This window comes from Rhinopithecus bieti, unplaced genomic scaffold (assembly GCF_001698545.2).
Source record: "Rhinopithecus bieti isolate Rb0 unplaced genomic scaffold, ASM169854v2 scaffold_30015, whole genome shotgun sequence".
Classification (NCBI taxonomy): domain Eukaryota; kingdom Metazoa; phylum Chordata; class Mammalia; order Primates; family Cercopithecidae; genus Rhinopithecus; species Rhinopithecus bieti.
The window spans coordinates 455,323-468,523 of NW_016812995.1; the positions used below are offsets into that span (position 1 = coordinate 455,323).

At 42.2% G+C, this 13,201-nt stretch overlaps 1 protein-coding gene across 15 annotated transcripts in view; it reads left to right on the forward strand.

Annotated features, from left to right (window-relative positions):
- The window catches only part of SLC22A14 (solute carrier family 22 member 14), a 42,722-nt gene that overhangs the window by 17,723 nt on the left and 11,798 nt on the right, over positions 1–13,201 (forward strand). For all 15 annotated transcript variants that reach the window (XM_017847420.1, XM_017847425.1, XM_017847419.1 and 12 more), the window contains one exon: positions 12,448–12,963. In XM_017847420.1, coding sequence (XP_017702909.1) covers positions 12,448–12,963 — 516 coding nt within the window. The remainder of the gene's footprint in view (positions 1–12,447; positions 12,964–13,201) is intronic.

The following is a 13,201-nucleotide window of genomic DNA, read 5'->3' on the forward strand; positions in this document are numbered from 1 at the left end:
GTATATCTCCTAATGCTATCCCTTCCCCTCCCCACCCCACAATAGGCGCTGGTGTGTGATGTTCCCCTTCCTGTGTCCTAGTGTTCTCATTGTTCAATTCTCATCTATCAGTAAGAACATGCAGTGTTTGTTTTTTTTTTTGTCCTTGTGACAGTTTGCTGAGAATGATGGTTTCCAGCTTCATCCATGTCCCTACAAAGGACATGAACTCATCCTTTTTTATGGCTGCATAGTATTCCATGGTGTGTATGTGCCACATTTTCTTAATCCAGTCTGTCATTGATGGACATTTGGGTTGGTTCCAAGTATTTGCTATTGTGAATAGTGCTGAGGCAGCTTATTTCTATTTGGACAATCTTTTTTAAAGTGTCCTTGTAGACCGCACTGGAGGCAAGCTCTATTAGGCATTCGATTTGCCCAGGTTTTCCCCTTTCCAGAGCCTCCAAAGTCTGCTTGCCTGAGGGCCATGACTAAAGCGGTGGCCTTTCTTTATCCTGTTTGTCCCATTCTGCCTGCTCCTCCTGATCTCTGTTATAAAAAACCGAGGTTGCCAAGTTCAATAGGGTTTCCAAGTTTTGCTCCAGGCCTAAGACGGACTTTAGAACTTTTTTTCTAATGTCTGCAGCTGACTGAGTGATAAACTTATCCTTTAAGGTTAGTTGGCCTTCAATAGAGTCAGGTCACAGGGAGGTATGCTTCCTCAATGCCTCCCTTAGTCTCTCCAGAAAGGCAGTGGGATTTTCTTCCTTTCTCTGTGTTACAGTGGACATCCTTTGATAATTCATAGGCTTCTTTCTAGTTTTCCTTAGTCCTTTTGGCACGCAAGTTAGCAAATGTCTGCAGCACCAATTTCCATGTTTGGATCCTGTGTCCCAGTGACGGTCTACAATGGGAACTGCCTGCTGGCCTGTGGGGAATTGTTCTTTCCTCTGTTGTCATCCTATCTCTCATTTGGGGTTACTGTCTGATTTAGCAGTAACATTATTTCTCTCCATGTCAGATCAAAGGATTGCCCTAACCCTTGTAAAATATCACTTTAGCCATCAGGGTTATCTGAGAATTTACCTACGTCTATTTTAATTTGCTTTAAGTCTGAGAGAGAAAAAGGTACATGCACTCTGGCTGGGCTGAATTCTCCTCCTTCTACTGCTTGGAGGGGGCATAATCGGGGAATATTGGCACGCTTTGGTTCATTGTTTACCCCTTTGTCTACCTCCTTTTGGACCGTTTGGGTTGAAGGGGGGTCCTTATTAGTTGGGGAAGGAGTCGGGGGGACACCAGGGTAGGAGGTAGACTCTGAGGCTTCCTGTAGGGCATAAATCACACTTTTGACATAATTGCGAGTTGTCTCTTAATGAAAAGAAAGTTTGTACATATGGCACTTCACTCCATTTGCCTTCTTTTCTGCAAAAAGGTCTAGCTGTAAGGTGGTGTTATAATTTATGCTTTCCTCAGGAGGCCAGGTTTCTCCCCCTTGAAGAGGATATTGTGGCCAGGCGGTACTGCAGAAGAATATGTTGTTTCTTTCTTAGTGTCTGAGGGTCAGATTGGTCCTAATTCTCCAGACTACATCTTACGGGCGTTTTTGCCTTGGGGGGAACGTTTCCCATCTGAAAAAAGAACATAGGGATGTCAGCACCCCTAGTCATTTTCCGATGAGCATTAGTCCTAGAGCGTCCTCTATGGTCCTAATGTTTATTCCTTTCCAGGGTGCGTAACCACCCATGGAATTCTGCTTATCGGATTAGTTACGCTCACTGATGTAGCAGTCCTGCACCTGTTTTCCCGCCTTTCTTGACCACAAAGAAAGGGGTCTGGGCTGCTGGATTCTAGTGGTTCTTTACCAACTCGTCCAACATTGCCTTTGTGCTCAGGGGTGAGTCCTAGAGCTGGGCTGGGTTCCTATTTCATAACAACCCAGCTGCCCCATCAAGATGCATTCCCATAAACAGTTCTTATGCAAATTCGTTTCAGAGAGGGTTTAGGTAACTTTTTGAGTCAGGATTGAGATAGAGTTTTTTGATTCTGTAAGTACTTTAAGGCTTGGCTGAATGTAAACAGCTCCAATGTTTGAGCAGACCAATTATTAGGCAATTCTCCTGTCTCTGCTTCCACAAGAGTCTCCCTATCCATTACTGAATACCCATTGTGGTTTTTTCTCAATCACCTGTCCTGAAGGGAGTTCCTCCTAGGTGTGGTCGGATCTTTGTATGGTAATTAAGATTTAAATCCCCTGTTAGGAAACCTGCTGGGTTAAGGGAATTTTCAGTGGTTAATGTTAAATCACCTTTTTCTAACACAATAGCCCCATACTTTTAGATTTTTGAGTTAGTAAGCTACCTTTTTGATTTTTTGACTTAGAATAATTCTGAACTGGTGAAATGTGCTCACAATGAGGTTTCCTCTAAAAGTTACTTTTCTACTTTCTTCTGTTAGCAAGGCAGTTGCTGCTACAGACTGAATGCATTTGGGCCATCTGTGGGTTACTGGGTTAAGGATTTTTGATAGGAAGGCTACAGGTCGTCAGTGGTCTCAGTGTTTTCAGGCTACATCCTTGTTTACACTGACAACAAGGTAGTATTGGAGTGTTATAGGGTCACAGAGAAGGCCTTCAATTATCAATTATAGGTTTAAGTTTACCCTGGCTTTTAAAGGAATAGGGCACTTTTAAAGGAATAGGGCACATCATCATCATTATTATTATTATTATTTTTACTATTTCTATCTTTCTCTTTCTTTCTCTCTTTGACTCCCTTTTTGTCTCTCTGCCTCTTTATCCTCTCTATCTCTCTGTCTCTCCTCTCTATCTCTCTGTCTCTCCTCTCTGTCTCTCTCTCTTTCTCTCTCTCTTCTCTTAGCCATTTACAAACTTGGGGCCCTGGCAAGGGTGATGGGGAATGGGTCCCACATATAACTGCCCATGTCGAGAGCTGTACCCTTAAATCAGGAGGGACACCAGGGACAAGACTCCCTGTGTTTATAGCCTAAATACCTAAGGACGCAGTGTAGAGCTTCCTTAGATCCCTTTGGAGATACAACTTGCTAGAGGAAATGAAAGTCTGAACCATTAGTACCTAGGAGGCAGCGATGGGAGGAAGTAGATTCAGAGGTAAGGAGAATTTTGGGGCTACACTTTCAAAAAAGTCGTGGTCAGGACCCAGGAGGTATGGGTCAGAAGGAAAGGCAGGGGCGCATACATGGGCGACTGTTGAATAGAGACTTCTGGCTGTAGGACCAGGAGTTTGGGACAATAACTTTCTGCCTCTAGTCAGCCCCAGGATTCCCCAGGAAAATTTAAAGTGGAAGCTGGTTCCAGGCAGATCAATGTTCCCAACCCAGAAGGCTTGGGGGTTGTTATAAAGCCCTTCCCCAGACAGCCTCACACCTGACTCTTAAGTCTGGTGGTCATGCTAATCATTTTTAACTGGCTGACAGGTGCCCGGTATTTTCCTCCAATTCTAAGGAATGATAGGACAGAATAGCAAGTGAAAGTGGTCCAATATTACTCACCACTTCGGAGGTCCCTTTGTGGTTGCCAAAATGTTACCAGGGGGTCCTTGCTCCCAGAGCTCCCAAGATGGTGGGGGGCCACTTCCAAGATGGCAGCAAGCCTCTTGTGCTCTGACCTGGGGTTCTTGGCCTCACGGATTCCAAGGAATGGAATCTTGGGCCATGAAATGAGTGCTACAGCTCTATTAGAAGCTGTGGGTCACGGAAGAGAGCCATGGAATCCAGCGACTAGTGTTCAGTTCGATTAGGATGAATCCAAGCACTTCGCCTTGCAGGAACAATGGCAAGCCTTTAGCCCAATCCAGAGCGGCAATGGGCACCTCACTGGATCAGGAGCACAGCAGACACCCTGCCGGATCCGGAGGGGTGGAAGTCAGTGGTGGGTCTGCGACGACGACAAACAGCAGTGGTGGACGGCGAGCGAAAGCTCGACTCGAGCGATAACAAACACGGACCAGTAGAGTGTGCAGTTGCAAGATTTTATAGAGTGAAAACAGAGCTCCCATAAAATGGGAGGGGACCCAAAGGGGGTAGCTGTTGCAGGCTTGAATGCCTGGGTTTATATCCTGATCATTGTCCCTCCCGCTGTGCTCTCAGGCGATAGATGATTCTTTACCTCCTGTTTTTGCCTAATTAGCATTTTAGTGAGCTCTTTTTACCACCTGTTTGGTAGGGTGTGGGCTAAGTTGCAGCCCCGTGTTTAAGTGGGTGTGGTCACCTTCCCAGCTAGGCTTAGGGATTCTTATTTGGCCTAGAAAATCCAGCTAGTCCTGTCTCTCAATGTCCTCTTAGTCTCCTACAGTCTCGGAAAGTTCCTCAGCCTTCTTCACGCTTTAATACTTGAAAAGTACTTGGCAGTTATTTTGTAGAATGCCCCTAAATCTGTTTGGTGGTGGGTTTTTATTTTTCTTCCACTTTTAAGTTCAGGGGTACCTGTGCACATTGTTACACAGATAAATGTGTCCTGTGGTGGTTTGCTGCACGGATCAAACCAACACCCAAGTATTAAGCCCAGCATCCGTTAGCTATTCTTCCTGATGCTCTCCCTTCCCCACCCACCCTTGTTTGGTGTTTTCTTATGATTATATTAAGGCATGTATTTCCGGCAAGAATACCTCAGAAGTGCTGTTGTACCCTTAGTACATCATATGCAGGGGTGTATGATGTCATCACATCCCCTTACTGGTGATTTTAATTTTGATTACTTGATTAAAATGGTATCTGCCAAATTTCTTCACTATGAAATTATTATTTTCCCCTTTGTAAATGATAAGTATCTTATGGTAAGATACACTTTGATACTATGTAAATATCTGTTTCTCATAACTTCATCCTCTAATTTTAATATTCATCAATGATTCTTGCCTGTAACAGTTATAACTGGTGCTTGCCAAATGGTGATTTTTGTATTTTCATCATTTTTTCTACACTTGTTACTGTGGGATTCTTCAGTAAGGAAGAGCTCTCCCTTGGATACTACTTAGTCAGTTATTTATTTATATCATTATGGACTCATATTTATTCTATGGGTTACAACCTATTACTATAATTATTTATTTTGTTGCTAAAATTGTCCCAGATTTGTCCCCTGGGGACGCCTTCAGTTTGGCTCCTGTGTTCTTTTGATGTGCCTCCATCATTTTAGGGTGCTTTCTTGCTTTCTGGCACCACAAGATATTTTATAATCATCTCCTGCTCCAACGCTGGAATCAACCATTTCTCCAACGAACCCTCATTCTTTTGTTTAGGAACCAAGATCTGAGTACTAGGTGTGCTCATTGCTACTAAGTTGTTATTTTTTCTAGGCCATCTAGTGGACAGAGCTAGAAAATAGACATGCACACTCTATCTATCTATCTATCTATCTATCTATCTATCTATCTATCTATCTATCAATCATGAGTTCATTCTGGTATCTTTGGTTCCAATCCAAACACCACAGTCTTCATTCTAGTCTTCCCTGTCTTGTGTGTGTGTGTGTGTGTGTGTGTGTGTGTGTGTGTTTGTGCATGTGTTTTAGACAGAGTCTCGCTCTGTCACCCAGGCTGGAGTACAGTGGTGCCATCTCAGCTCACTGCAACCTCCACCTCCTGGGTTCAAGCAATTCTCCTGCCTCAGCCTCTGGAGTAGCTGGGATTACAGGCAGGTGCCACCATATCCAGCTAGTTTTTGTATTTTTTAGTAGAGACGGGGTTTCACCATGTTGGCTAGGCTGGTTTTGAACTCCTGACCTCAGGTGATCCACCTGCCTTGGCCTCCAAAGTGCTGGGATTACAGGTGTGAGCCACCGTGCCCAGTTTCCCCTGTCCTTTGTTGTAACTCCTTTCTCTGACAAAAACCTAGCTCTTATTATCTACAATATAGTTACTCGTTTACTTAAATATAGTATACACATAGTTTCAGAACTGCAATTCCATTTCTGTGAAAAACAAATTCACTAACTAGGATAACAATACTTGTGTACAGTTCTTTTCATCTTTAGCTTTACAATATGTGGTCAATATGCTATTTTTCGGTTACTTAGATTAGTCCTTTCCTTCCCCATCCTCTTCAATGCAGTTATGATGTTTATTTGTATCACATTAGGTTTATTTGCTGCTGTTGGATTACTTCTTTGTACAGGTTGGTTTTAATTACCTATTTGGGGATGGGGTGTCTGTGAAGCCTTACTAAGATTCTAAAATCAGAATTACACAAAAAGCTATACTCAGAGAATGGTCCCTCCCCTCCCATCCCATCTACCCCATTCCATTCCCTCATTCTTTTCACCCATTCCCACCCACTCACCCTCAGAGATAATTAGTCTCATTAGTTTGTGACTTGTTCTCCTGTATTTTTTTCACAAATGAGTAATACATGTATATTCTTATATCCCCTTTTATTACATGAACAGCAGCTTACTAGAGATACTCGAGCATTTTGCTTTCTTCACTTACCAATATGGTCTGGAAATCATTCCATATCAATGAATAGACATTTTCCTAATTGTTTTTTACAGTTGCATAATGTCACTTTTTTATTTTTGAGATAGTCTCACCCTGTCACCCAGGCTGGAGTGCAGTGGAGCATTCATAGCTCACGGCAGCTTCAATCTCCTGGGCTCAAGCAATCCTCCTGCCTCAGCCTCCCAAAGTGCCAGGATTACAGGTGTGAGGCACCGCGCCAGTTCTTGTATTGCACTGAGTGGCTATACCACTGTTTATTCAGCCAGTCTCCTATGTATATGGATATTTATTTTTTTTCCAATATTTTGCAACACAATCATTGCTGCAGTGTGAATAACCTTGTACACATGTATTTTCTTACTGTTGGAAGTGTATCTCCAGGGTAAATTCCCAAAGTGGGATTGCTAAATCAAAAAGCAAGTGTCTACATAGTTTTTTAGGTGTATCAGTGGTCTGTAAGACTGCTCCCAGGCTCTGCAATTCACCAGAAGCATTTATGGGCCTCAAAAGTTATTCTAGGGCTGGGTGCACTGGCTCACGCCTGTAATCCCAGCATTTTGGGAGGCCAAGGTGGGAGGATCACCTAAGGTCAGGAGTTCAAGACCACCCTAGCCAATATGGTAAAACTCTATATCTACCAAAAATACAAAAATTAGCCGGGTGTGGTGGTGTGCGCCTGTTGTCCCAGCTACTTGGGAGCCTGAGGCAGGAGCATCACTTGAACCTGGGAGGTGGAGGTTGAAGGTTCACACCACTGCACTCCAGCCTGGGGAACACGGCGAGACTTCATCTCAAAAAAAAAAAAAAAAAAAAAAAAGTTATTATACACACTGCTACAACTTATTACAACAAATGTGCACAATGCAGGGTCAATAAAGGGAAAAGGCACAGTGGGTGGAGTCTAGAGGATACTGGGTACAATCTTCCCATCTTCTCCCAATGAAAGTACATGGGATGCCCTTACTCCCTCAACAATGAACTGCAGCAACATGTGTGAAGTCTTTTCTGCCAGGGAATCTCCCTGAGCCTAAGAGCCCAGCATTGTTATTGGGGGTTGAACATGAAGCCACACAGTGCCTTCATGACTAAAACTTCCATGACTGAAACTGCATTGCCCAATTTCAGACCCCAAGAAGGAAAGATGTTCAACATAAGGCACAAGCTATCTAGACAAGCTGGTACAATGTGGTTCAAGGTTCCAAGCATGCCAAACACTCTTTTAAAACATTTTTTTAGAGATAAGGTCTTGCACAGTGCAGCCTTAAACTCCTGGGCTCAAGCTATCAGGAGTGTCTCAACCTCCCAAGGGGCTAGGACTACAAGTGTATTCCACCATGGCTGGCTAATTTTTTGTTTGTTTGTTTCTTTAGAGATGCGGGGTGGGTCTCGCTATATTGCCTAGGCTGGTCTTGAACTCCTGGCCTCAAGCAATTCTCCCCCCTCAGCCTCCCCAAATGCTGGGATTATAGGCATGTGCCACTGCACCTGGCCCCAAACACTCTTAATGGTAGCAGAGGGAACACTCCAAAAGTTCAATTCCAGAAGCCAGCCAAAGACTAATCACTCAAGTAGTCCTTTCTTAACATGTGCAAGACGTAAACAAATCAGGGTGTCTGGGTTAATTCGTTCTTTAATAACAGGTATTGCCGAATTGTCCTTCAGAAAGGTTGTGCTGGTTTGCATTCCCATCAGCAATGTACGAAAGAGCTTGTTTCCCCACAGCCTCATCAACAAAATGTGCCCATGTGATAGGTGAGAAATGTTATCACAGTATTGCTGTAATTAGCATTTCCGCAAATTTTGAGTGAGTTTGAAGAATTTTTTATTGAATGGAATACTTTTACAAATTATATTTTCTAATTGTTTTGGGAGAAATGCAACTGACTTTTATGTATTCACATTATACGCAGCTACCTTGCTAAGCTCTCCTATTGTTTCTAATTCTCTGTAGATTCTTTGGGGTTTTATTTTCTTTTCAATCTTTACGCCTTTAATTTCTCTTTCTTATCTCATTGCACTGGCTAGGGCCACCAGTGTAATGTCAAATAAGTAATTGTGAGCATCTTTGTCTTCCCTCTGATTTTAAAAGGGATACTTTTAATGTTTTCTTTTCAGGATTTTTTTGTTGTTGTTGGGGGGAGAGATAGTTTTTTTTGTTGTTATTAAATCAAATAATTTCTCACTTTTCTTAGGATTTTTCTTTAAAAATCACAAATTGTTGAATTTTATCAAATGCATTTTCTGCATCTATAAACATGATTATATGGTTTTCTCCATTGATCTGTTAAGTATTGATTTATTACTTGTATAAATATAAGTATTTATATATTATCTAGGCGAGGCGCAGTGGCTCAGGAGGCTGTAATCCCAGCACTTTGGGAGGCCAGGGCGGGCGGATCATCTCGAGGTCTCGACCAACCTGGCCAACATGGTGAAACCCTGTCTCTACTAAAAAATACAAAAATTAGCCAGGCATGGTGGCACATGCCTGTAATCCCAGCTACTCGGGAGGCTGAGGCAGGAGAATTGCTTGAACCCAGGAGACGGAGGTTGCAGTGAGCTGACATGATGCCACTGCACTCCAGCCTGGGCAACAAGAGTGAGACTCTGTTTCAAAAAAAAGTATACATATACGTATATGTATATATACATATTTATATTTTCTAATAGTAAAACCATCTTTGCATTTCTGTTTAAAACTGTTTTTAACTGGCCGTGCATGGTGGCAGATTCCCAAGACAGGCAGATTGTTTGAGCTCAGGAGTTCCAGACCAACCTGGGCAACATAACAAGACCTCATCTCTACAAAAAATATAGAAATTAGCTGAGTGTGGTGGGTGCACCTGTAGTCTCAGCTATTCAAGGAGGCTGAGGTGGGAAGATTGCTTGCGCCTGGGAGGTCAAGGCTGCTGTGAGCCGAGATTGTGCCACCGCATCCTAGCCTAGGTGACCAAGTGAGACACTGTCTCAAAGATAAAATAAAACTGTATTTACTGTGATATATTTTCTGTTAATGCACTATTAAATTTGACTTACTAACATTGTATTTAGAGTTTTTTGCATCCATTTTTATGAATGAAACATATCTGTCATTTCCTTTTGTACTGTAATTTTCTAGTTGTGCTATCAAAGTTAAAATCTTTGGGAGTATGTATCTTTGCCTATTCCCTGAAAAAAAATTAAATAAATTGGACTTCCTTTGTTGGAAGATTTTTTACTTCTACTTTAATTTAGTCATTATAGAACTTTTAAGACTTTCTATTTATTCTTAAATCTGTTTTGAGTAATTTTGTTTTAGAAATTTAATTCACCTAAGTTTTTAAATTCATTGGCATAAAGTTGATGTTCATATCCAATTATATTTTCAGTCTCGCTATATCTGTATATTCCTTTATGCATATCTAAAAGACTTATTTGTATCTTCTGTCTTTTTTATTTTATTTTTTTGCATAATTTCACTAAAGGTTTGTCTGTCTTATTAATCTATTCAAGGAACTGATTTTGAACTTTGTTGATTCTTTTTCTTATACTTTTGTTTCTAGTTCCTTTATTTTTGTCTTAACTTTATTACCTTCTTCCTTTACTTTCTTTAGATTTATTCTTTTGTGTTTTTTCCCACTTATGACGGTTGTTTAGTTGATTAATTTTCAGTCTTTCTGATTTTCTATTATAAAACACTTAAAGCTATAAAGTTCCTACAAGTACCACTTTTTATACCACCCATAAGTTTTGATATGTTGTGGTTCTTACTATCATTCATTTATAAATCTTTTTAAACTCCCACCATGATTTCTTCTTTAACTTTTTAACTTAAAAACATATGGAGCTATCACTATCTCTATCATCTCTATATCTGTCTTCATTCCATCCTCATGGGTTAGAAGACTCAATATTTTTCTTAAGATATAAATTCTTCTCTACTATCAATTCAATACAATCTCAATGATTATATTTATTTAATGCAATCAATATTTGAATTTGCTTACATTTTTCCCATTTTTCCCATTCATTATTGCATCTCCGGCTGTCCTCCAGAGATCATTTTCCTTCTAGTCTTTATTTATTTAAATATGGAACAGTTTACAAATTTGTGTGTCATCCTTGTGCAGAGGTCATGCTAATCTTCTCTACATCGTTCCAATTTTAGTATATGTGCTGCCAAAGCCAGCACCCTTTGTATCTTTTAAACGTTCAATCAAATCAGGTCTCTCGCTGTGTGTTCTCTCAATTTCTGATTATCTCTATAATTATATTTATTTTACCCTAGTTCTTGACAGACAGTTTTGCTGGGTATACAATTCTATGTGATATATAATTTTCCATCCACATTTTGAAAATATTCTTCACTCTCCTGGTTTCCTTGTTGCTTAACTTTGATCTTCTTTTTTTCTTTTTTTGAGACAGGATCTCTCTCTGTTACCCAGGCTGGAGTGCGGTGGCGTGATCATGGCTCACTGCAGCCTCAACCTCCCAGCCTCCTGAGTAGCTGCGACTACAGGCACATGCCACCAAGCCTGGCTAATTTTTTTTTGTATATTCTTGTAGAGACGGGGTTTCACTGTATTGTCTAGGCTGGTCTTGAACCCCTGGGCTCAAGTGATCTACCCGCCTGCGCCTGCTTCTAACAGGAGACTGCTGAGGCTGTTCATTAGTCAGTGGCCTGTCTTCTCTCCAGCTGATTTTCAAGATCTTTTCTTTGTCATTGGTGCCCTGCAGCTTCACGGCAATGTGTCTAGCCATGGTTTTCTTTTTTATTTATCTTCCCTGAGATAAGTTGCGTTTCCTGGATCTAAGAATTTGTTTTAAAAGTTTTAGAAAACGTATTGTTTTATTTCATCTCCATTTTCCTTGTGGAGTTCCAATTTGATACATGTTAAATCTTCTATCTACCAAGTCTCTTTACCTCTCTCTCACATTTCAGCAGTTTATTCCAGTTCACTGATTCTTTGTGTCAAATCTGTTTAACGTTTCTCTTAGTGTTTTTATCTCAACATCAATTTGTCATTCAATAAGCTTTCATTTTTGAAAGTTCCTAATCTTCCTTCCAAAAGTGTCTGCTTTTCCTGATTGTTGTTGTAAGTTCATTTTTGTAATTACAACCTTTAAATCCTTAAAAAGTTCATGCAATAGCTGTTCTAAATTTTGTATCTGACAGTTTCAACATCTGCAGTCTAAAAGTCTGTGGTTGCTGGGTTCTGTTGACTCTTAGAGTGGCTTGTCTTCTCAAGCTGTCATCTCTTTGCTTGATGTACATCCGTGAGAGTCTTGCAGTCAACTTGAAGAAATTTTCCTTCAGAGAAGGCTTGCTTCTGCCTCTGCTCTGAGCCAAGGGGTGCCCCCGCACCAGGAACTGTTACCCCTTCTGAGAGTTTTGGCTCAAAACAGAGTTTTAAGCTTAGTTTCCTCTCCTCGCTGCTGTTGCAAGGTAATATGCTCACAGTCAGTACTGCTCACCTTCCTCCTTCCGCCCACCTGTCTTTCCAGTTTGGCTCCATGCTGCACCACCTCACCACTGCCCCAGCCTTGGCGCCCCATCTCTGTGGCCCAGGCTTCCAGCCCCCACCTCGGGCCCAGCTCCTGGCCACTGCCGATGCAGATCTTTGTTTCATTTGGAAGAAAAGGTCCCTAGAGACCTCTCCTACCTTTTGCCAGACCATTGGTGTCTCAGTGTGTGTGTAAACAAGAAGTCTGAGTTACAGGGAAGTTGTAGGAGAGTTCCTCAGAATTAGTCAGACCTTCATGACAACAGAAGCACAGCATTTTCTAAAACATTAAAAATCTTAATTACACTAAAACTCCAGGATGGTTGGGCCAGTGGGGAATAAATCATGTTAACTAAGAAAGCAAGGGAGGGAGCTACTGAGAATATCAAGGTTGGAATCCATATTGCTTCCAGCCAGAGGCCAGTTCCTGGTTGGTGGCTCCCATGCTGGTCTCCGATGTTCAGGAAGTGGTGTCAGCAGAGACTGAGCTGCACCCTTTCTTTGGACAGATGGCAGGAGAAGAGAACTTCAAGGAAGAGCTCAGATCCCAGGATGCTTCCAGGAACTTGAACCAGCATGAGGCAGCAGGGCATCCACATTCCTGGTCTCTGGAGATGCTGTTACACAGATTGAGGGCTGACCACACCAAGCAGGATGACAAGTTTGCCAACCTCCTGGATGCGGTGGGGGAGTTTGGCACATTCCAGCAGAGGCTAGTGGCCCTCACCTTTATCCCCAGCATCATGTCAGCCTTCTTCATGTTTGCTGACTACTTCGTGTTCACAGCCCAAAAGCCCTATTGCAACACCAGCTGGATCCTGGCAGTGGGCCCCAACCTGTCTGAAGCTGAGCAGCTGAATCTGACCATACCCCGAGCACCCAACGGCAGTTTCCTGATGTGCCTCATGTACCTTCCTGTGCCTTGGAATCTGGATTCTATCATCCACTTTGGCCTCAACGACACAGACAAATGCCGAGATGGGTGGATCTATCCTGACGCTAAGAAGAGATCGCTGATCAATGAGGTATGTCGTGTCGTGGGTTGTCTGTAATTACCCTACAGGCTCAGAGTTGTGCCTCCCACCCTCACTGAACAGGTGGGGAAACCGAGGCTCAGAGATGGGAAGCCATTGGCCTGAAGTCACCCTGCAGAGGCAGGGCCTGGGCAGAAAATTAGGATTCCTGCTGCCCAGTGCTGGCCCTGCCTATCTGTAGAGTAAATTTGGGGTAGAGATGGGTGCTGCATGGCAAGATTTCCTTCCA